The 23,915-nt window shown below is 51.4% G+C and overlaps 3 protein-coding genes across 5 annotated transcripts in view; 1 reads left to right on the top strand and 2 right to left on the bottom strand.

Moving 5' to 3' along the window:
• BSPRY (B-box and SPRY domain containing) lies at nt 1-9,930 on the bottom strand. The gene is made up of 6 exons (XM_069771067.1): nt 9,520-9,930; nt 8,894-8,992; nt 8,057-8,287; nt 6,245-6,270; nt 4,836-4,960; nt 1-680 (listed from the first exon to the last, which is right to left on the bottom strand). Exons 1-6 carry the CDS (start codon nt 9,826-9,828, stop codon nt 154-156), a joined length of 1,317 nt encoding a protein of 438 aa, XP_069627168.1. The 5' UTR covers nt 9,829-9,930; the 3' UTR covers nt 1-153.
• WDR31 (WD repeat domain 31) lies at nt 9,661-21,764 on the top strand. 3 transcript variants are annotated; one of them, XM_069771071.1, is made up of 11 exons: nt 9,661-9,729; nt 10,634-10,752; nt 12,171-12,304; nt 13,080-13,209; nt 13,662-13,736; nt 14,804-14,948; nt 15,030-15,130; nt 16,315-16,382; nt 16,884-17,025; nt 17,721-17,883; nt 19,348-21,764. In XM_069771071.1, the coding sequence occupies exons 3-11, from the start codon at nt 12,258-12,260 to the stop codon at nt 19,506-19,508; spliced, it is 1,032 nt and encodes a 343-aa protein (XP_069627172.1). In that variant the 5' UTR covers nt 9,661-9,729; nt 10,634-10,752; nt 12,171-12,257; the 3' UTR covers nt 19,509-21,764. The 3 variants fall into 3 exon arrangements, with proteins under 3 accessions (XP_069627172.1, XP_069627174.1, XP_069627173.1); XM_069771073.1 differs by lacking the exon at nt 10,634-10,752 and having other exon boundaries at nt 9,671-9,729; XM_069771072.1 differs by lacking the exon at nt 9,661-9,729 and having other exon boundaries at nt 10,370-10,752.
• The window catches only part of PRPF4 (pre-mRNA splicing tri-snRNP complex factor PRPF4), an 8,460-nt gene continuing 5,946 nt past the window's right edge, over nt 21,402-23,915 (bottom strand). Inside the window, exons 10-14 of the mRNA XM_069771066.1 lie at nt 23,499-23,588; nt 22,350-22,472; nt 22,085-22,192; nt 21,880-21,998; nt 21,402-21,696 (exon numbers count right to left, since the gene is read on the bottom strand). Coding sequence (XP_069627167.1) covers nt 21,503-21,696; nt 21,880-21,998; nt 22,085-22,192; nt 22,350-22,472; nt 23,499-23,588 — 634 coding nt within the window. The 3' untranslated portion in view covers nt 21,402-21,502. The remainder of the gene's footprint in view (nt 21,697-21,879; nt 21,999-22,084; nt 22,193-22,349; nt 22,473-23,498; nt 23,589-23,915) is intronic.

The raw sequence follows: 23,915 nt of genomic DNA on the forward strand, positions 1-23,915 counted from the left end.
TAGTCTGAAGGCAGGTCTTGTCTGAACACCACTGTACAAAAGCCAGTAGCCCTGTCTGGGCTCCTTTCCCCCATAAAGGTACTGTATAGCGTATATACAGTCACTGTATATACAGCTGTATATTCACCTACCCCAGTAAGCACAATGCTTCGCTCACTGGACAAGCGAGATGCTCTGGTGTGCCACAGCAAAGACAGGATAGAGGGGCTCTGTGAAGGTCTCCCTGTGGGAGAAGAGGATGGTGCAGGAATCGGGGTCGTAAAAGAGCACCTCCCCTCCTGCAAAGTCAACCAGCACCCCGATCTCAGCCGGAGACTTGATCAGCTCCACCGCCTGCGGGTGCCCAGCGTGCAGGAACCTGAACTCCTTGTCGTAGCGCGAGAAGACCCAGGAGACGGTGTTGAAGCCCAGGCGGGCTTCATTGCCAGACCCCTTCCGTGGCAGGGAGCTGTAGCAAACCCCCAGCTTGTAGGCACAGCTCTTCTCCACGCTGATCTTCCACGCGCAGACTCCCGAGTGGAAAGCCGCAGTAGCCAAAGCATTGGGCCAGTGGTCAAACCGCTCAGGGCAGTCCAAGTCCACCTTTGCTTTCTTGGGGCTGAAGGTCAGGGTTTTCTTGTCTTCCAACAGGCTGAGGTGGGGGCTGACAGTTTTCTCATCGATGTGAATCTCCTGTGAGCCTGCAAGAGAAGCCATGCGGTGAGCATTGACTCAGTGGCCCTCACCTGAACCACCCGAAGAAGTCATGGCCATCAGAAACACAATCGCAACAGCCCTGTCCTCGCACATCACTCCTGCAGACCCATCTGCTCCTCCAGGATGACACAGTGTTAGGGGCTCAGGCTCGGGCTGGGTGCCAGCACAGCAGTTCCCTGCAGCTTCCCCTCTCAAGCGAGGGCCAGAACAACGCAGGGACTCATCAAAGCTCAGACTTCACCAGACACCTCTCCACCCTCGCACTAGAAGTCCTGCAGAGTCAGAGAAGATGCTGCTTATCTTACTCCAACCCTGGCCTGAATCCCCACAAAATAGAACTCAGCAGGTTTGGTTCATCCCGCTTTTGGGAGAGACCCCAACCGCAGCCCCCATTCCTTCCCACCCCCACTGTGGGTGAGTAGGACCTGACTACTCCTCCCACAGCCAGGGTGAGTCAAGAGCCTGCGCAAGGATGGCACAGCTGTTTGCAGAAAACCTGCAAAGCTGGTAATACAGGAACGAGGAGAAACAGAGAGGGCTGGGCAGGGGAAATCCCTTTCCTCTTATAAAGCCCAAGTCATTAATCAACCCACCGTGAGCTGTTCAGAGCAGCGGAGGGAGATGGCACCAGGCGTTAGAGATGAACATGGCCATGACTTGATTTGGTTTTGCCACAGCACAAACCCAGCGAGCTGCAGCCTGGGGCGAGAGCCAGGCTGGCCCGGAGGATGCCTGCCCCCGTGGGCTGACAGCACCCAGCACCGCTCGCCCTGCCCTGGCCACATGCTCCCCCCATGAGACCCCTCAGCAGGTCTGCAGACTGCCTGCGAGGGCTGAATAACTGCACAGGTGTTTCCCTCACTCGGTAAATTCACTAAGCAAAGAGATAAGGCTGATGCCCAGCTGACTCACCTGCTCCTGGGGAGAGCGAGTTTCTACCTGCAGGTGCCCCTCCTTGCCCTGCCTTCCCCCACCCTCACTTCATTCATTCTGGGTCTTAAACCACCACAGAAACAAGGCTGGAGCAGGTGAGTCATTTGCTCTCCCAGCCCTACCACCAGCAAGAGCTCTACCATATCGTGCCTGCTCCAGCCATTTCCCAACCACCCTCTGCTCAGCATCCAGCACGTGGCAGGATGAGGCCCTTAAAGAATCAAACCATTACGCTGCAGCCTCAGTGGGGTGGTCCCAAAGCCCGACCTGCTCCAGCACCTATGCAGACCCAGGTCAGCATCCCTCCTACCAGCGAGTGGCACTGAAAAGCAGCAGCACTGGTCGAGGGGTTTCCTAGAAGAGCAACTGCCCTGGTGCTCCCTGGCAGGAGACAAACCGAGGCTGATTTATCAGTTTAGACAATGTGGAAGTGTCACGCACGCTTGCACATTAGGTGGAAGCTATTGCAGGCAACAGCGAGCAGAAAGAGGAGCTGAAGACAGCATCCCCTTGCAGCTGAAGCAGACAACCTCATTCATTTGATGATTTATTTCACTGAGCAGCAGCCAAATGCTTTGCAGCGTACCTGCCTGCCACACTGTGCCCTCCACAGGTCTCCACAGCTGTATTTGCCCACACTGCCTATTTGTAGGTTGACTTTCCAGGAAGCCAAACACTGCTAAGAATTCACAGAAAATGGAGCAGTATGAGACTTTATCTTCCTCTGACAGAAGAAGGGCACTAAACCTCATATTGTGCAACACACATCTAACCTAGGTACAGGGTTGCATTCTGGTGTTCATGTACGGGAATCATGTGCATGAGGAAATATCACCCCAATGACACCCACGTAGCTTCGTTGTGGAATTATGATTACAGGAGAGTATCTGAGGGAGGGGAAGCGCTGGCAGAGTAACAGCAGAGTAATTCAGATAACAAATTTTCCCACACAGACAAGTGTTTTGTCATGATTAAATCTGCCCTCCAGATATTCCCATATACTCTGATGAACAATTCCACTGGGAATTCATCTCACCCCAAAATCTATTTTCTCTGTGTACAGTGGCCTTGCCACTTTAGAGAGACAAGGGATGCCAAGTAGGTAAATTAACATGGTTAACATCTCTGTCAAGTACGTATGTGTTAGCTGCAGCACGTTTTACTACTTTTAAAAATCCAAGTTCCCATTTCCAAACCCACACATCTGAAATTAAAATCCTCGTAGCTAGATTTCTACCAAAGTTTCTAGATTTTCTACCAAAGTAAGAAACCAGACCCAGCCTGGTCCCTGGTGCAGAAGGTCTCCACGGAGCAGCCCAACGTCTCAGCCAGCTGGGACAGCTTCAGTCTGTGTCACCCCCGCAGCCTCCATCAGCCAGCATTACCACTCTCCTGCCCCCCAGCAGGACTAGCACGGGTGGCCATGAACTGAGATCCCTCCCAGAGTGGTGCCAGGAGATTTACATCATCTCTCGGTTTAAGGAAGAAGCTGCCAACCTCAAACGTAAGTGATACAGAAGCCTGGATGCCAAGTAAAGACATCAAAGGAATCGTGTTTATTTTTGAGGGTGAAATGGGGGTTCTTTTGCCTGCTGGTTTCCAAGTTTTTGAGAGGCTACAGAGCAAACCATCAAGGTTAGGAATTTACTCTTTACAAGCAAATAAATAAGACTGCCATCTATTCAACTGCCTTTGGGAGGAGGGACCACCAAGTGAAACATAACATTACTGCATCTTAACAAAAGCTAGGACCGCTGCAGTTAATATTAAAGCTCTAAGGCTAGGTCCTGGATGGACTATGGACTAGTGAGGTAAGCAAGGAGATGGCAGGCATCCTCAGCATGCAATAATGGCACGTTAAATGTAACAACAAAAAAAAAACTCAAACCAGACCAGAGGGTAATAATAGCACCAACAGACCCACTGCTAGGATCGAATGCCTTAGAGTCATTACATTTGACAAGGGTGCTATTGGGAAAGAAATCCAGAAAAAAACTTTGTCACAACAAAGAGAATTAGGGAAAGGTTTCTTTGACAGCTCTGAACATCTGCTGAGAACCTGCGCAACTTTGCCAGTGTACAACTGCAGGAGTCTGCATCACTGTCACCACTCGAAGGCTCAAAACAGAAGGAAATTAATCACAAAGGGAAAGCAACACCAGAGTTTGCAGCAGAAGAAACAAATGACGGTGTTGTCCGGTACGCGCAGATTCTCAAGCTAATACTGGAAAACACATGAGCAATAAAAGCCAGAAGCGCATACCTCGGAGAGGGACTTGGAAACAGGGAAAAACTGAACCGCTCATCAGCATCAAGTGCGAGATGAGCAAAAATCAAAGGTTAATCCAAAAGCTTTGGGAAGATGACCCCAGGGATTGTTTACAAGGTGGCACACGGGACAAATGTTTTCAAATTGTGAAGGATATTGCCACCTTTGAGGAACAAAAAATATGTTTGAAATGCTCTCATGACGGCCTGGAAGCAAGAGTAAAAGCAAACATTTCACAATCAGCAATTTGAGCAGATCACAGCCGGAAGAAGAATGCCTTTGCCTGCTCAACAGAGCCAACACCAAGCTGGTAAAACCGTACCCAGACCACATCACTGGCCTCACGAATGCCTCCGATGCAACCTCAGCTGTACAGCAAGAGCTGAACCAGATCACAAATGTCTCTAACAAACCACCAGCTCGTGCACAGCCACAATCTCAGCTCATGATCAGAAAGCTACTGCATTTACTCACTTCTCTTTCCAGCACATCAGAGCGTCTCACAGACGCCACGTGGGTGAGTTTACCCTCTTTTAGAATCACCAGCAGGCCAATGCGGTAAAGAGGAATTTCTGTGAGAGATTCCTACGGCAGCATCAGCTTCACGGCTGTCACCAAGTGACCCAGGAAACAGCAAAAGAAACCAAGTGAGGTTAATCAACAGAGCCAATAAATGGCACAGTCTTTTCAAACCCCTGGTCTCCTCTTAGCCACAACCAGCTGCTTCGAGCCCCTGTCCCCTCTCTCAAACAGCTGGGTGGGGGGCTCCAAGCAACTAGCAGGGGCTGGGACAGCAGAGGAGGGCAGGATGACCCATGTCCCTGGCAGGACACAGCATCAGGATGTTTGGACACAGCATCAGGGTGTTTCTTTGGGCACAACGTGAATGAGCATGCAGGAATCCCCAAAGAGCGTGAAACCTGAGCAAGGCACTGACCTGCGATGCAGCAGAGAACAGCAGAGGCCCATAGTCGATGCAGCAGTGGACTCTGAACACAGGTCTGATTAAAGTTTAACTTCGGGGACTCCTGTGGCTCCAAGATTCCTTCAGCCACCTCTGTCCTAGCAAAGGAACACAAGAGTTATTTTGAAATACAACGATTTATTGACCAATGCTGGGAGGTGTTTAAGATCACTAGGAAGTATGACAGAAATATGAGCTGGAGCAGTTGCAAGAGGGACAATTGCTACAGAGAAACTGCACCACGGGTTTCTGGACAAACTCTCCTCCCAAGTGGTACTTTCGGTTTGTTTTGATTACAGTCCCTTCTGAAAGGACCTGTGTTTCAAAATACAATCTCAGCAGCCTGAGTCAATGGCCTCCTCACTCAGCAGACACAGATTAAATGCGTCTGAGAACAGCTGTCAAGGTACAAGAGGAGCACAATGAACAGGCTGCAGTGAGAGACTCTTATTGACAAAGGCTCGCTGTCAGGGGGATACAACAGGAGAGCAAGCCGGGACTCTGGGTTTCATACAGCATAGGAAGGAGATTGAGGATTTTCTGGGTTCCTGTGGCCAGCAGTACACACATGAACTCATGGTTGTAATTAAAGGCTCTGGCACTGGCTGCTGGTGATGTGCTGCGGCCGATTTCTTACTCTACGGGCAGGCTCTGGGCAAAAATACCCCTGAAAGTCCTCTGGATAGCAGAGTCCAACCAGTGCTAGCTAGCACCCTTGCAGCAGCCACGGAAACAAATGCCTGTAAAAATGCAAGGGGGCTTTTTTTTTTTGCCCATTTTTTGGGGCAACCTTCTCAAGGAAGGGGCAGCCCAAAGTTAGTGATGATGACTGTCAGAAATGCTGACACCTGCACTTGGTTCTCCGCTCCATGCAATCTCTCTGTCCGGGAAGGAGGCAGTGTGTGTGTGGAGCTTGGGTGTGCTGCCCCTCTGGGCGATGCTGTGCCAGCAGCCCCCCCAAGCATGGAGCACGCCAGCTTTCCAGGCAGACAATCCTACCTCCTGCCAACAGGACAGGGACAGGCTTGCTCCATCTCCCAGGGAGCCCTGCAGAGTTTACTAAAGAGCTGGAGAAGGTCTCCCATAAGCAAGGGGTAGCGCATCTGGCCATGCCTCCAGGGAGATATTGCACATGGAGCATTTCTAGGTGCCAAGACTCCTCCATCTTGAGCTGCAGCGCAGTGGGTGAAGCAGAGACAAGAGGCCACGCTGGCATCTCTGTGCTCTGTCCTTGTCCTCAACAAAAGCAGCACGAGGGAGGAAAGAGGGGGTGTCACCTGCTGCCTGAGCAATGGCACTCTGCTCACAGTGGGAGCCACGGAGGGTGCAGGCAAGCTTGGAGCAGGGGTCAGGGAAAGGACCAGGAGCAGCCAGGTACTAACCTCTCAAAGATGTCTTGTTCTGCATGCTGGGGACAAGGAGAGAAAGAGTCATCACAGCTGAAATCCCCACAGATAAAATCCCAAACACAGGCTGGGGCACAACAAACCTGGGACCCAGGGAACACTGTTCTCCTTCCCGACCCAGAGAAACCGCTCCTCTCCCCAGCGCTGGCCCTGGGGAGCAGGGGGAGTGTCCAACATCCATTTCCTTCAGCTGCAGCACTTTCCACTCCCTGACTCTGAGAACAAGTGGAAATGGCTGAGGGCGATACATCTTCTACATCTAGCTAGGGGTATTGTCTGCTGCGCCAGTGGGACTGGGTGGCTGGGTGACAAATAGTTCGAGAAGGGCATGGGAGCATCCAGACAGAGCCTGCCACCACTCTGCTGTGCGTGCAAGCGGTGTGACAGCAGGAGACTGCAAGTACAGCTGGATCGTCTGGCACAAGGGAAACATGGGAGAGCTGAGGCAGGTGGAAAGTCTCGGACCCACAAAAAAACACCTCTGACTCCATATCCTCTGGTAGAGACCAGCCTGTCTGCATCTGGGAGCTCTTACCGCTGTACCCTGCCTTACCCAGAGTGTGAAAACCCCACCCCTGAGGTCCCCCCTCCTCCCCCACCCCGTTAGGGCACGCTGCAAGAACATCCTGTGCGTGCAGCAAACAAACCCCAAAGCTTTCAATGAAGGGTGAAGCTGCCGAGGACCTAAGCCAAGAGTCAGAAAACCTCGTCATCAGTCCCACTTGTTTCTATACCCACTGGCAATGGTGCATTCTCAAGGTACAGCCCAGTTCGCAAAGTGGTAGGAAAATATTTGATCTCTGCTCAAACATGAGCTGCTCTCAAAAGGGTGCTCTACATGCCTTTCACTTTCCTGTGACACGACACGTATCGATTCCCAACAGACAGAAATACCAATACCAATGATCCAAGGTGGAGAACGTATGATCCCTATATCCCCTCCACTATGGGATAAAAGGACAAATTGAGGGTCTCACAGTTTTCTGCCACGGGCATCTGATGGCTTTTGCCCTCCAACCTCTACTCTCTACAGTGAGGCCACAGCCCAGCCAGGTAAGATGCTGGGGCAGGACAGAAGCTGTGTTTCCCACAAAGGAACAGCCATCTACCTTCTGTCCGTAGGATCAGTTCTGTTTTCCAAGCAGAGCTGCTGCCCCGCTCTTCGCAAAGTTACACGTGGCAAGCAGAGGCTAAAAGCAAGGAAGAGGAGGTGCAATGCCTACCCGCTCGCATCTACAATGAGAGGAATTGCTTGGGTAAACTGAGACAATTTAATAGCCAGAAAAGGAACTGAGCAAAAGGAAGCATGGCCTGCTTTGCATGGTAAATATCCCAAACAAAAGTATGCCAGACAACAGGGCAGACTTTCAAGAAGAGCTGCAGGTGCTCCCAAGGGTCATGTTTTGATTAAAACTAGACAGAACACTAGAAAACTGGTGGCCCAATTAACTGCTGTAGAGCAGCTCTCAACCCATAGCCATCCTGAGCTGGCAGCTTCCAGCCAAGAGCTTGGAGACCTGAGCCTGCGTGGTTCTGAACCTCACTGCAAGCAAAAGCAGCATTGGGCTGAGCAGAACCACCAAGAAACCAGGGGGGCTTGTCAGGACCAAGTAAAGGAGGTTCCTTGAACTAGACCTGCAAACGTAGGTCCTGTCCAACTCTGCCTCCTTGCTGTCAGTGCAGCAAGCTGCTGAACACTGTATTTAAGCCCCATAATATCCATGATAAAAAGTCTAGGGCACTTCTGGGCTGACTGACCTGTCCCTTGGTACAAGGAGCAATACTCACCACCAAGCCCTGGTCATCCAGGTTGGTGATCATGTCCACCAGGTAGGTTCTGAGGGCAGCCAGCTTCTGCAAAGCCTCAGTCCAATGCACCCGCTGGGTCAGGATGCTCTGGTGCGCCCGCTCCTCCTCCGCGTGCACCTTCTCCAGCAACCGCTGTTCTTCATTCTCACACGCATTCCCCACGAAGATCAGCCTCTGGATTACCAGCTCCCGCGCCGCGTTGGCTGCGTTCTGCCAGAGCAAGGAGAGAGGGCAAATAGCAGCCTTGCTTCAGCCCCAACAAGAGCACCAACCACTTCTGCTGGCTTTCTGTGGGCTCAGCTGTTAAGATTACTCTGTTAATTGAGCCCAAGCCACAGTAATCATCACGAGGCAAGCAGAGGTAAATGGGACAATCAGTCCCAAACCTGCCTACTGCCTCCTGGCCTAACCCTGGTACCTAAGTGACAACCTGCGAAGGACCAGAGTCCCATCCCCCTGCGGATCTTCCTGGATTTGCTATTAGCAAGAAACAGAGCCACCACCAGAACTGTCTTTTGTCCTTGGTGACAGCAATGCACAATTAAAATCAGGAATCATTAAGACTGGTCCTAGCAGGATGTTCAATGGCTGTACAGTAACACCAAGAAATGTACTGTTTGTGTACATTTTTTAGGCAGGTGAAGCAGGAATTGCAGGTGCATCCTGGCACTCCACTCGCACAAGCAGCTGGCTAGGAGGGGGACAACCCCCGCACACCAATGAACCCCCTGCGAGCTCAGAATCTCTGATGGGAACGGTGAGCATGTGGGGCCAGCTCTGCTCCATGCTCTGCTGGGAGAAGGGGCAGGGACTTACCAGGACACCCTGGTCCTTGGCAGGCAACACCTCGTCCACATGCTGGGCAATGGCAGCGCTCTGCAGCTGGAGCTGCTCGCACCGGTCCACGATCTTGTTCTGGAACACAGAGTGGCGGGCAGCGAGCAGGCCTCAACAGGGCGATGGCGGCCCCAAGCCCCCCACTCAGCCTGCCCAGCCAGCCCCCACCCGGCCCCACACCTCCCAGGGTCCTTGTGCACCACCCCACAGAGAATCCCCTTCCCCACGGGGGACCCCTCACACGGCCCCACACCCCACCAGGACCCCCACAGAGCCCCACAGCCTGCCAGGAATCCCACAGACAGCCCCCATCCCCACGGGGGACCCCTTGCATGGCTCCACACCCCATCAGGGGCCCCACAGAGAACCCACCTCCCCCCGGCGACCACTCACACAGCCCCACACCCCGCCAGGGACCCCCACGGCCCACCGGAACTCCCCAGGCGATCCCAGAGCCTCGCACGGTCCCTCTCCCCGCCCCCCCCGCGCCGCGCCGGCAGCCCCACACGCCCCGGGCTCCCCTCGGGGCAGGGTCCGGGTCCGGGTCCGGGTCCGGGTCCGGGTCCCGGTCCCGGTCCCGGTCCCCGCTCGCCGCCGTCGCTCACCCGCAGGTCGGCCGCCCGCTCCGCCAGCGCCCGCGGCCGCGGCCCCCCGCCCCGCTGGGCCATGCTGCGCCTCGGCACCTGCCGCGGGGGCGGCGGCGGCCCCGCCCGGGCCGCGCACACCGCTCCGCTCCGCCCCGGCCGCCGCCGAGGAGCCGGGCGGCGGGGACGGGACGGGACGGGACGGGACTGCGGGGCCCGGCCCGGCCCCCGGTGAGTGCGCGGCGGGGGCGGCCCCGCACGGCGGGTTCCCGGGGCTGGGCTGGCCGCCCCGTGTCCCGCTGCGGGGCTGGCCCAGCTATAGGGACCCATATTGTCCCCGTATCCTTCCCAGGGGCTGCCCCATAGCCTTCCTAGGGGGTTGCCCCAGCTACAGGGAGCTGTGCTGGCCCCACACCCTTCCCAGGGGCTGCCCCAGCTGTAGTGACCCGGACTGCACCCGTATTGCACCCGCCAGGCTGCCCCACATCCTACTTGTGGGGCTTCCCCCATCTGCAGGGACCCGGGGTGCACCCGTCTGCCACCCCCGGGCCACCCCCGGCCGTAGGGACCTGCATCGTGGCCGTGGGGCCACCCCCGGCCGTAGGGACCTGCATCGTTGCCGTGGGGCCACCCCCGGCTGTAGGGGCTCGGGGCTGCCCCTGCGTCCTCCCCAAAGATGGTTAAACACCCCTCTTCTACGGGGTGTTTAACACCCCATGAAAATGGGGAGAAAGCTCTGCCATGATTTCCGTGCCTGCTGCCGTGGATATTGTCACTTCCTTTATTCCACGGTATGGATTTCACTGCAGTGCCTGATCGGGCTTAGGCAGCAGTGTGGGTTATTTTTTAAAAACAATTCAGTAAAAAGATGTTTTTGATTTCTCTTAAGCAATATATCTGGGGGGAAGGGAGGATAGGAGATCCTCCAGCATCACATTCAGTCTTCTGAAGGTGTAGCTTTGTATGGATCAGGTGCTGCAGGATCCCTGTGTTATCAGTGAGCTTTGTGATGGACCAGGTTCATGGTAAACACGTGCAGGGAAGCCTGGCAGGTAGTAAAACCTCAGATGAACATCCTGCCCAAGCAACTACTGTTCTCGTTCAGGATTCAGAAAAATCAACTCTTTTTTTGCAGTGAGCAAGAGGCAGGAGAACACAGTTAGATACAAGATAGACCTCCCGCTTTCCTTGCAGCCTCCCACGGCTGCCAGCGGCTCTCTGCCTTGATCCAGCTCAGTTTGAGCTGATGTGCAGGTAGGGGTGACTGCATGTGTAAATTAACCACATGGGTGGGGAAACTAACTGCTGGTTGGGAAACAGAGAAATCATCTTAATTAAAAAATCAGAATTTACGTCTTAGCTTTTCCCTAGAATCTTGTTTTGCAGGAGAAACAACTTCCAGAGTTCTCCCATTGTCAAAGAAAAATCATGGTTTTTCCTAGTGTACTAAAACAATGTGGACACTCAGTCTGATTGAAAGAAGTAAATTGCTGAATTATCACTGCCCCTCAACTGTGAGATTTATCATTCTTCACATCTTTTGAACATGCAAACTCATGGATAGAACAGGTGGAGATTAACTGGGTATTACTAATTGCTAATCACAAAGGCTGTCAGGGTAAAATTAGAAAGGGAATGTTTGTAGCAACCCAACCCCTCTTGCTTAGTGCTTCCAGTATTTGTTTTCAAGTTTTTGTGGGCAGAGCCTTGAAGCAGGTTTTTTCTTTGCTGGAACAAGCTGGTGGGGGTTTTTTTCTGATTTTTATTAGCAAAATACTACTGACCCAGAAGATGGGAATGCTAACATACACCTAGCACAGGCTAAATCCAATTAGTGTGTCTTGAGCTAAGAAGAAGCCAATTACTGTATGTGGCAATTCACTGTCATTGAAACTGGTTTCTGCTTGGTCTGTGACCTGTGAGGATAAGAGGGATTGATGCTGCCTCGGTCTGAGCCCTGCTCTACCAAAGGCTCCTGCACCCAGACGGATGCTCATGCGGGGACTGGCTGTCATGATGCCGCTTGTGAGGGATGCCCTGGGACGGGGCAGGGTGGTCTCAGCCTGGACAGCAAGTATTTTTTTGCTGAATGCATCTGGGATATCAAGATGGTCTTGTCTAGCCTGGACCTGGGGTTGCAGCTGGGACATAGAAGCTGCTGTTCCCAGAGAGTTCCTCAGCCTATGGAAAGACCACTTCAAGCTTTACATTAAGTCAGGCTGGTCTAGTTAAGTTTGGGCTGCCTGTGACTGCAGTTATCTTGGTCTAAACATACAGTCCCACCAGCTGGCTGTACAAACTTCAATATGAAGGTGTTTGCATTCACCAGTCTAGAGACTGGAATCTCTGGAAAATAGGGGAGTCAAGAGCAGAGGAGGTGTAAGGCGCTAGAAGAATTATAGGCAGTAGCTCCATCTCTGTTGTGGCCTCACCAAGCTTGGATATTTTTAAAGCTCACCTGCAAGGTCCCAGTAACCTCACCTCAGAAGCTGGCTCTGCTCTAAGCAAAAGGTTTGACAAGGGAGCTCCAGATGTCCCCTCCTCTGAGGTTTTTCCTCTTATTCTAAATTAAGTTAAGCTGTAGGTAATGTGTTATCAGCACCTTATCCCATATATGCAACAAGCAGAAACTTCTATGGATTCCCAGTAATGCTGTATCTCCACACCCACAGGTTGTGTCTCAGCAGCAGGTGCCCGAGATGCTGATGTGATGCTCACTGCTGCTGGCTGTAGTGGGAGCCGTGCTTGTCCACAGGGCTATGGGGAAACTGCAGAGTAAAATCAGCTTCAGCACCTCCAAATATAGGTAAAACAACCCCAGATGATCATGTCTTAAGTTAATAAACCAGCTATGGGAGTGAATAGAGAACAGCACATGAACAGAGAATATAGCAAGCACGTGGTTTTAGTTTCATTATTGAATGTATTAGTCAGATTTTCATTTTCGACCCTCGCTTCTAAAGTCTGCTCAGCTTTTTCAGGGGACTGAAATTCAAAATGTAGCCGAGCATGTAAATGTGTCTGGTGGTCGTGCTCTGTGATGGCTAAGGCAGAGCTCTGAAGGCTAACAGCTCCAGGGGCGGCTGTTTGGCCCAAATATCCAAACCGCTTCATTGTCTCTTCAGAGACTGTCATCAGCTTTCATCAGCAAGATGAAATAATTTGGTATCTGGCAGCAAGGTGGGAGATCAGCTGAGAGCAGAGGGTGGCAGCAGGGGGGACTCGACATGCTTGGCAAGGCTGGTGTCAGAGCAAAGGAGAGCAGCAGAGCCTGAAAGGTGTTAGTGGAAGTGGGGGCTGGTAAGATCAACATTTCTTTTCTTCTTTGCACCAGTGTGCAGTGAATAAACAGCTAAATATTTAGCAGCTCTAGAGGTGGAATAGGTTGACTGTCTCATCTAGTCCAGGAGATGCATTTGTCCATGTACAGCTTCTCTTTGGCTTTCTAAAGGCAGACGTTGTCACTCTCCAGCCCAGCCAGTGGTGCCATCTCCCAGACCTCGGTCTCATTGGGGAACAGCACCCTGACTTTGCCTTACAGCGCCCTGCAGCTCCCGCCGCTGTCTCTCTGCCTGCTGCAGGGCCGATAGCTCCGTGGAAGGGACAGGACCTGTTCAAGCCATTCAGCAACATGGCCCCACGCACACTGATGCCGTCACTTCTGTGGCTGCTCTCAAACCAGACCTCTGTGTGTCAGGAGGAAGGGATAAGGTGAGGTACCCCCTGCCACGGGGCACAAAGGACAGTCACAGGCAGGAAAACGTATTGACAGGTTAGGAAAATAAGGTTTAAATGTGAGTTTTAAACATTTCTGTGATTGGTAACAACTTTGTCAGTTCCTGAATTTAGAAAGAGGAGCTTAGAGTGAGAGCACACATTGAAGCACACTGAATCAAATTTTATAACCTTCTCCAGAGCTCAGATCACATCAAACGCTCTCACCCAGGTTTGGAGTCACTGGACTGGCCCTTCTCTTATGTTACCTGGCAATAGACCTGGGGTCTATAGACAGTTGCATATACTGTAGGAGCTCAAAACCAGAAGAACCCATTCCCTCTCCGAGCTTGGACTGTGCATGGGTCTCAGTAAAACATATGCAAGAAAGTGTGTAATCCTCCTTCAGTAGCTGCCGCTGCTGATTGCCTCTCCATGCTCCTCTGCAGAGTGTGGCTGTTTGCTGCTGGAGATCCGGGGCTGTGCTGCGGCGGTTCATCGGGCACAAGCGGGAGGTCACCAAGGTGAGCACAAACTGATTGAGTGAGGTGGGGTCTTGTGCACTGCTACCTGTCAGAAGCTGGGGAACCAGTAATGATGGAGCGATGGTTTGTCATCCACAGAGGGCTCGCTTTGCTCCGTCAGAAGGAGGGACCAGAATGCCTTAGGTTTTTCCCAAGGTCCCAACTGATACTTTACTGTCCAGGGAAGCAGCACAGAGTGGTTGCATCCAGACTAAACAGGGCTCCAGGAGGCTTGGACATGTGCTTATTTTCCCCTCCAAGAGACTGTGTAGCAAAAACTCAGGATGAATTACTAGGTTAAGTTCTTGATTCAGAGATGCTGTTCACTTTTCTTCAGGTCTCATTCCGGCAGTCTCGTCATTATTCTACAAATCAGCCATGCCTGGGAACAGTGGGGCTTTAATTTTCCTTCTGGCATCCTGATTATAAAGCCAAAACCACTATTTGGAGAGCAAACGTGCAGGGGTGTATACATGCGTGCGTGGCCGGTGTACCTCTGGCGGGGGACAGCCCCAGTGGGTCCCCTGTGCTGTGGGTATTGGAGGGACAAAGGGGGCTTGGTTAATCCTGATGCTCAAAGCAACTGTGCACTGGGCTCTTTGGGGTTTTTATGGAAGTTTGTCCCACAAAATTAATAGTTTCTGAGAACAAGATCCAAGAACACCCATCCACCATCCAGCTCTGTGGTTCTGAGAGGACATGGGTCCTGCTAGCAGGTCACACACTGTAGGTGCCTGACATTCCCCACCATGACATGCACGGCCACAATACAGGCTGCAGCAATCGCACTCAGGCTGAGCAGTTTTTCCCAGTTCCGCTGCATCGGGGTTTGCCTGTGGCCAGGATCCGGCAGAGCAGAGGTGAGCAGGAGTCACAGCGTGAGCGTCAGGCAATCCGGCATGTGCATATGCAGCATGGACAAAACAGAGTTTGAAGGTCAGGCTCTCCCCAGTCACGTTTCTGCACATCTTGGGCTTTGACACGACAGCAGGAGTGTTGTGCTCTCCCTGCGCACAGCTGGGCTGGGTGAGGAGGCTAACCGGCTTCTCCCATCTTGTCCTTGGCAGGTCACCTCTGCCCTTGACTCAAACAGAGTCTTCAGTGCATCCCGGGACAAGACGGTGATGATGTGGGAGCTTCATGGGACTTCAGGGCCAAGCCAGCACTTCCCAGGACATGACCTGGTTGTTACTGGACTGGCTGTGAGCCCAGGTGAGGGACAACGTGCTCCCATTCCCCAGGGATTTCCTGATGACTTTTCATGACTTTTTTTATGTTAACTTGTGGTTGCAGATGGCTCCCAGCTGTGCACGGGTTCACGAGACAACACCGTGTGCAAGTGGGACACAGAGACCGGAGAGTGCCTGGGCAGAACTGCTATCTCCAGGAATCTGGTAGGAGCCGGTGGTTCCTTGCATCCTATCATGGCATCTCGCTGCCTACTCGGTTATTTCGCACATGAAGCCGTGTAGAGTGAATTTGCGCTGAGCTTGGTGCTACAGGAAGCCCTTGAGGCACTGCACAGGTTGCCTATGCACCTGGGGAGACCAAAGCTTGAGGCTGGTTACTCCTTCCTCCAGGTAACAACAAATCCAGGAGCACAAAGATATCAAGAGACATACGGCAAGTTACTAATGCTCTAACTCAGAGCTGTTAGGAAGCACATTGTGCAGTGGGGGCATTCCCTTCTGTACCAGCCCAGCAGTGGAGCTGGTATGGATACCATCTTCTGGTGCCCATGGCAACCCTGTTCCCATGGCTCTGTGTCCTGTTGGCACCTCCTTGCCTGCAAATAACCCCCAGTAACCACCTGGTAGGGGAGCAGCACTGGTGGGAAGCAGAAGAAGCTTAATCCAGTGTTTCCTGCTCACAACCCAGCACGAGTGTTGTCCCTCAAACAGGGTTCGTCTACCCAGTATGCAAGCCAATAAGACAGAGTTGAGGTATTTTTAAATTAATTTCATTGATCCACGTGAATGGGTGCCCATCTCAAGACAGCACACCTTTGTCTCAAAAATTCCCACTTTTATGTACTTAAGTAATACATATTATTATTTCCCTGAATTATTGGTTCTTTCTTCTTCGTCTCTCATGTAAATTAGTGCGCAGACTCTATCTTCTTCCTTCATTGTCTTCTTTTGAGTAGGTGGTATCATTTGAGTAGATGGTCAATGAGTCAGTGGTCGTGCTCTCGCCCTGTAGGAATTACCTTTTACCTACTTCTTCCATAATCTTGGCAGTTCCAAGTGGTTCTTCAAGGTTTGTTGATCAGACCTCAATCTATTATCTTTTCTGACATAAACATTCTACCTATCTACAAAGCCCCATTGTCTAATAGTTTATTCCTAAACCCTAAATCATGTCTAGTTATTGTTTCCCTACTTTAAATATTAACTGATGGGGGAGGGGCTGTACACAGGACTTTAACAGCTCCCTGGTTATTTCAATCATATTATACATATTAATTGATAACATGAGGAGGGAGAGTATGGGAGCTCCGTGGCTGCGTATCTGCAGGTGGACACCAGCCTGGGCTGCACGCAGAGGTGGGCTTCTGCTCATCCTTTCCTCTCCACAGGTCACACATCTGTGCTGGGTTCCTGGGGAGCCTTACGTCATCCAGACCTCAGAGGATAAAACAATCAGGTAAATTCTATGTGTGGCCACAGAGAAGGGAGTTACAGCTTTGGGCATGTGAGGATTATGGAAGAGGCCAGTGCACAAGGGACTGTTCCTTTGGTTGGTTGTCATGACCGCCTGGTCTCCCGTACCCCACTGGGGTGGCTAGAAGCCACCTTCCAGCTCACCTGGGTCTGGGAGCGTGGTTTCTTGCCAGGGGAGGACAGTATGGGGACACCCATGGCTGTAAGCAGCACTGGGTGGTGACTGCAGGTAAAAAGGATAATTTATAAAAAAGAAAGCACAGCTGCTCTGGCTAGAGGTTGATCCACAACAGATAAATGCAAGGATGCAGTGAGAGCTTTGGGAATTTGGCTTGCTGGTGGGAAGGAGGGGAACTGCCCCATGAGGGATGGCAGCAAGGGCAAAGCGTGAGGGTGCAGCGAGGGTGTGCGGGAGGGAATGGACGGAAGCCCATCATGGCAATGAAGCATCAGAGTCCCCCTTCCCCACTCCTTTTCCTTCCAGGATCTGGGACAGCCGGGAGCTGCAGGTGGCACACACGTTTCCAGCCAAGCGGCACATTCAGACGTGCTGTGACGTGAGCCAGGACGGGCGGTACTGCCTCAGCAGCAGCAGCGGCTCCGCTGGGGAGGGGGGCGAGGCGACCGTGAGTTTGCTGGGCAGCAATTCCTGCTTTTTCTGGGTTTTTTTCTCCAGTTTTCACAGCATGGGGCGGCAGGCAGCAGATCAGTGTTCCAAGGATCTGCTTGCTCCCACTGAGTTGGCCTTATGCTGGTGTTCCCCAGCCAGGGCCAGAGCTTAGTGTCTTCCTGCCTGTCCCTTTGGTAAGTCTTCTACTCAGAGAATATCTGAGCAGATATTCTTCCCAATTAAAGCACTGGGATTTTGTTTCAGTAACGGCATCCAGGAGCACAAAGTTCTTGCAGAAAGCCTGTAAAGGACCCCTTGCTCAAGGTGTTTCCAAACCAGGGATTCAGTCCTGCAGGTTCTCAGCCCTGTGTGTGAGCATCAAGAGGATGAGACCATCCCATCCTAGGGAGAGCAGGGCTGAGGACGGGAGCAGGCTGGAGCCATCATTATCTGCCCGCACAGTCTTAGCCCAGCAGCTCTAATAGGTGTGGGCATGTGCTGAAATAGTCACAGATGGTGAAAATCCTTTGGTGTTTGAAGTTCTCCAGGACTGCGAGCACAAGCAGGGGACAAAGGCAGTAGAAATTGTACTCTGAGGATTGGTGAGGAGCTCTTTATCCAAACCCATCTTCCTTTCTTTGTAAAACAGCTCCGTGTTGGCGAGTGACAGTAACAGAGCCTGAGCTTTAAATGCTGCCTGTTGCCTTGCAGCTGTGGGACCTACGGCAGACAAGGAACCAAGTGTGCGAGTACAAAGGGCATTTCCAGACCACGACCTCGTGCGTTTTCCTTCCATGGGACCCAGCTCTCACCCCCAGGATTGCCACATCCTCCTATGACAGCACAGTGAAGGTCTGGGACCAAGAAACTAGAGGTAGGGAAGGGTCCTGCCCACTCAGCGTGCTTTACCCTGGGATAACAAAACTGCTTCCTTTGTTTTTGTCTCCCAGTGGTAATGGGCACAATGAAGCCTGAAATGTCTGGGGTTTACTCTAATCCAGCTGCACGGCAGGGTGGAGATATGCCCCAGATCAAACTCAGGGGCTTCTGCTTGCTCTCCAGCGGAGGGTGTTTGGATGCGTAACTTGGAGGTGATGGGTGTCCTTCCTAAACTAAAAGGAAGTAATGACAAGATGGTTTTTAAAGATATGTCCAAGTTCAGCAATGAAAGGACAAATGATAAAAATAAAAAAGAACAGAGGAACTCCAGGGCTTTCCGCAGATACAAGTGGAAAGTTTTAAAGAATAGAAGTTGTGCTGGAGGATAGAGGGCTGGTCAGCAGCTGCCCTCACTTTGATCATCTCTTGAAAGGGAATCGTGGGCATTTTGGGGTTAACCCCGCTTGCCGGAGTACTTGGTGAAGGCTGAGTCCTCACCTAGCTGGACACAAAGGCTATTTACCTGCCAAGCCCTGCCAGAGCAGCAGGCTTGTTAGTAATGCCTTCTGCAGAAGGCAAAGACCTCTTGGGAAGCAGTTCAGGTTCACAGATGGGCACCAAAAGCAGTAGAACTCATCAGCATTAGACACTCCCTGCAGCTAAGCACCTCTCCAAATGCACTTATTTAACGCGGGATGAAAATAGAAACCTGATGATCTCCCACAGAAAAGCTCTCATCTTCTGTTTCACTTACCTCTTCTTTCACCCTGGTGCCTGCGCATGCCAAGATGGCTGCAGGGTTGGCAGCAGCTTTGTTTTGATCCTGTTGCGTTCACAACTGGGTAACCTCCGCAGCGGTCAGCCTTAATTCAGCTGCTCTTGGAAGGGTGTAAGTCACCACGAGAGGCAGTTGCCACACACAGCTCTGTTAGAAGCTCAGCATGGGGTTGGTATCTCTACACAAATACTGCTTCAGGGTACTGCTGATGCGGTGCTAGATACTGTAGATCTTCTTTCCCTTTTGGAGGCTTCTCAAAACTGCATGTTGAGTGTAGCACAGACCCTAGGAAAAAATTTTCTGGACCATAAGCCATTTGGGAGAAAAAGACATGTTGCGAATGCCTCCACGCAAGCCCTGCAGCTCTGTCCAGTGGGGTCTGTCTGTCCATCTATCCCTGCTTCCTCTCCAGGGAAGGGGGAGAGCCTGACCTCAGCCTGGATCCCTGTTAGCTGGCCACTGCCTAACTGGCCAATGCAGACATCCTCCGTGGAGCTTACAGGGGTGGAGGGTCCTGATGCCTTTGGATGTGGGGATCCGGGACAGTGAGGGGTGCAGCTCACCTGCCTCAGGTGAGCAGATGGACACACATGGGCAGAGCCAGGAAGTGGGAGGGAAGCGCAATCATGTCTCATCTCAGCAAACCAAGTGTCCCGAGTGACTTCGTTCTTCCCTCCGCAGCCTGCCTGGCCACCTTGTGCCTCGACGGATCGGGACCGCTGGCCTCGCTGGCCGCCTGCGACAGCTCCACGCTGCTTTGTGCCAGTTTTAACTCAGGAATTCACGTACTCCAGCTGAGTGACTGTGCAGACCTGGCGCTGGCAGAGGTGGCAGTGTTTTGACCACAGTAACCTTTCCAGCAGAGACTGCCCTGCGAGGGGATGGGATTCACCGAGAGCCTCCCCTGACTGCAAGCACCAGAAGACCTTGCACCTGTGGAGCCGTGATGTGTGATCAGTGGGGCAGGGGGATGTATTGGTTTCAGTTTGGGGGTTGGTGCAGGAAGGCACTAGACCTGTCTAGAAGAAAAGCCAAATCATGGATGCATTCAGGCCCAGTTCTCACACCTGAGCAAGCCTCATGCATTTAATTTACAAGACCTCCATGCAGGCTAGCTGCACATGATGGGGGCTAAGGGAACAGGAGATGAGCTGAGAAGCCAAGGAACAGCACTGAAGGGTGCCAGGGCACAGGGCAGGGAATGCTTGGCCTCCTTCCCCTTGCTCCAGTTGAGTGGAGCTGAAGACGGTGTGACAGAAACCCTGCACTGGGATTTATATCCCAGGAACAATGTGAGTGTAAACACAGAACATTCACTGCTGTCTAAAATTTCATCCCAAGCCAACTGGAAAGGTGGGAGCCTGCTGGGTGACTGCTGGGACAGGATTGTCCCATGAATGGCAACCTGATGAGAAACACCCAGGGGGAGGGTTGTCGTGGCTGCAGGGCTGGGAGCCCCCTGCACCGCTGCCAGGCTCAGACAGTCCCTTTAGCTGACACTTTATGAGATGCTTAAGAACCAGCTTGAGCACACATAGCTGGGTACCTCTAGGCTTATACAAGAGACTGCAATTAAATATTTTTCTGTTAGTTGCTGGCCTCTCATCCCATAGGATTTTCCCTGGGAGTAAATAAGAGCTAGCACCCAGCATGTAGCATATGCCACCACACTACTTGGAAAGGAGGAGAAAGCCCACAACACTCTGCTAGAAGTAACTTGTGAGTGGGTTTGGGTTTTTTGTGGGGTTTTTTTTGTTTTTCTTAAACACGATCTCCAACTGCACTGCAAGCGTTCAGAACAGAATTGTGTTCACTCCCAAGGAGCACAGACAGCTGCTCTCCAGCTGGCAACAGGGAAAGGAATGGGTCTTCTCTTTTCTCCTGAAGGTTTTTTACGATAGCAGACAGAAATCAAACTATGTTGTGAAATATCTGTAATTTCTCCATTCCTTAGTCAGACCCAGGGGCTAGTGTGCACATTCAGAACATGTTTTGATTTTCCAGAACACAAAAATTGCAAAACCTCAATTTAAAGAATAAACAACAAATAAGAAAGCTCCCCACAGTGTAAGTTAGAACAAGACAATCCTACACTGAAATAGCCTTCTTCATATTATCCCAGGTGACACACAGCAAAAACTCAACCAGGAGATGCCTACATGGATTTGAAACACCTGGTTCACAAGATCACAAGACCTAGCTCAATGAGCTAGGACATGAAAAGGTACATGGAAAAGAAAAATTTCTCTGGCCTTCAACATCTACTGTGAGTGAATACAAAGGGGATGCTGACCTCCACATTCAGAAACTACCTTTGCAGAGGCCGGGGAAGCAGGGTACCATGCTCCTCTAACTCTGACAGCTAGTTATTCTTTCTTTAAATGCAAATCAAATTTGAAGCCACAGACTCCTGCCAAGGGATCCTGGAAAATGGAAGGTAAGAAGGGTATTGACAGAGGCTAAACACCACACCAAAGACGAGGTGTTGTGTGGCTACCTACAAGTGTTTGAAAAAGACTGGAGAAAATCTGGGAGCCTAACTTGGAAGGGAAGGTGAATGCAGATGGATCATCTCCAAATTACAGCAGACAGCAGTATCTGCAGTATAAAAACAGTCCTAAGAAGTGGAAAAACATCACCCAAGATTTGACTCCAGCTAAGCCCTGGCAAACTCAGGTGCTTCAAAACCACCTCAACCCAAGACCAGCCAGTGACTACAGCTGCCATAATGCCTGTTGCAGTAGCCGATTCCTTTTTTTTCTTTAATATAAAAAAAGCAAGTCTTAGTTCAAAGCCATTAACGTCTCTGTTCCAGTTCATCGGCAGCACCTCTGAGCTACTCCGCTGTCCACAACTTGAAGGTTCTGTCATAGGAGCAGGTCGCTATCAGCTGGCCGTCAAGGGAGATATCCAGTCCCATCACCTTTCCCTCGTGACCAGCCAGCGTTTTCAAAGGGGACCAGCCGGGGTGAGTCCAGATCTTTGCAGTGTTGTCGTAAGCGCCCGTGAGCAGGAAGTTACCATGATTGGCTGCAGTAGAGGATGAGGAAAAAAAGGGAGAAGCGAGATTTGCAAATAAAACCATGACAGATCTTCTACCGCTAACTAGTACAGGCCTTCTTGACCTGAAGATGTGTTTTTGAGTTGCTCCATCCCCTGCCACCTCAGCTCAGGAGAGGCAGGGACAAGGAACATCAGATAGAAGGTACTTACGTTCAAATTTCACCCCGGTCACCAGGTTCTGATGGGCTGGAATGGTGTAGATGCACTTCCTCTGGCGGAGGTCCCATACCTTGCAAGTATTGTCACCACTGCCAGTTGCAACATGGTATCTGCCCAAGGGTGGAGGAAGAACATGTTGTGGGGAGCTGGAGTTTGTACTGAGCTCCCACATAAAGCATGCAAGTTATTTTCTTACCCGTTTGGGGAGAAGTTAACCCCGTAGATCTCCTTCAGGTGGCCTTCTAGAAACATGATACAGCGTCCCGTGCGCAAGTCCCACACCCGGCCAAAAGCATCCAGTCCACTAGGAAGAGAGAACCCAAGCAATACCCATCAGAGGCTTCAGCAACTGCCAGAGTACGCTCAGCCTCACCAGCAGAAATCACTGGGGCACTTGGCATCAGTCAGCAACAAAACCTTGATACCATTTCACATCCAGTCCTCATGCAAAGCAAACTCACCCAGTCCCAGCGAGAGACCCATCCGTGTGAAAGGCAATGTCATAGACCCCTTTGCTGTGCCCCTCCTGATGGAGAATCTCTTCCTGAGCTTCCAAGTCCCACAAGCGCCATGAGTGATCATAGCTGTAAAAACAAAGTATTTGTCCAACTAAATGTATCTCCAAGGAGAATAACAGGATATTTCACTAACTCTGTGGGCATTTTATTTCCAGCTGGAGACCAATAGGGTCTCACATGACGGGCAGAGAAAGGAATCCCAATGACTAGCTGTTATTTACATTGCAACAGCCCAGCTGTTGTCAAGAATCATAGAATGGTTTGGGTTGGAAGGGACCTTAAAAGATCATGTAGTTCCAACCTCCCTGCCGTGGGCAGGGACACCTTCCACTAGACCAGGTTGCTCAAAGCCCCATCCAACCTGGCCTTGAACACTTCCAGGTATGGGGCATCCACAACTTCTCTGGGCAACCTGTTCTGGTGCCTTACCACCTTCACAGTGAAGATTTTTTTTCCTAATATCTGATTTAAATTCACCCAATCTATATCTACCCTCTTGCAGTTTAAAACTGTTACCCCTCATCCTATCACTACACTCCCTGTTAAAGAGTGCCTCCCCATCTTTCCTGTAGGCCCCTTTAGGTACTGGAAGGCTGCTATAAGGTCTCCCTGGAGCCTTCTCTTCTCCAGGCTGAACAACCCCAACTCTCTCAGCCTGTCTTCATAGGAGAGGTGTTCCAGCTCTCTGATCACTTTTGTGGCCCTCCTCTGGACTCACTCCAACAGGTCCATGTCCTTCTTATATTCGGGGCCCCAGATCTGAATGCAGGGGGTCTCACCAGAGGGTAGTAGAGGGAGAATCACCTCCCTCGACCTGCTGGTCATGCTTCTTTTGACACAGTCCAGAATGTGATTAGCCTTCTGGGCTGCGAGTGCACATTGCTGGCTCATATTCAGTTTTTCATCCACTAACATCTCCAAGTCCTTCTCCACAGGGCTGCTCTCAACCCACTCATCACCCAGCCTGTATTTGTGCTTGAGGCCAATGCTTGCCTGCACTGGGCTCCTCTCTGGACAAGTAATGGTACCCACTGGGCTACCAGCTAGACAGCTAATGGTAATATCTTAAAGTAAATAACTACATCTCCATACCAGGTAGTACCCAGGAACCTCCCAGACGGGTGCCACATTACACGTGCCACTCTCATGCTGTGTCCTTCAATATCTGCCACTGGTTCATCACTGAAAAACAGAAACAAAAATCATCAGACACTGGTCAGAGGTGGCTGGCTCTCGCTGGGCCTTTACAAACATTATGATCACAGCAAAAGATCTGCTAATTAAATGCAAGCCAGACAGGAACATCAGAGTTTTAACTAATGACTCTGAATTCTGCCTTTTGTTCACACAAAAGGGCTAAAGCCCCAGGTGAAACCCCTTTCTCCACACTCATGTTGGTTATAAAGTTCTCTTGGAATAATAATAATTATTATTATTATTCCTGAAAATTAACAAGGCCCTTGTCATTAGCACTTTGAAAGCACAGAAAGAAAACTACCTGAATTGCAG

Source organism: Haliaeetus albicilla, chromosome 26, assembly GCF_947461875.1.
Source record: "Haliaeetus albicilla chromosome 26, bHalAlb1.1, whole genome shotgun sequence".
In the NCBI taxonomy this organism is placed as follows: Eukaryota; Metazoa; Chordata; class Aves; order Accipitriformes; family Accipitridae; genus Haliaeetus; species Haliaeetus albicilla.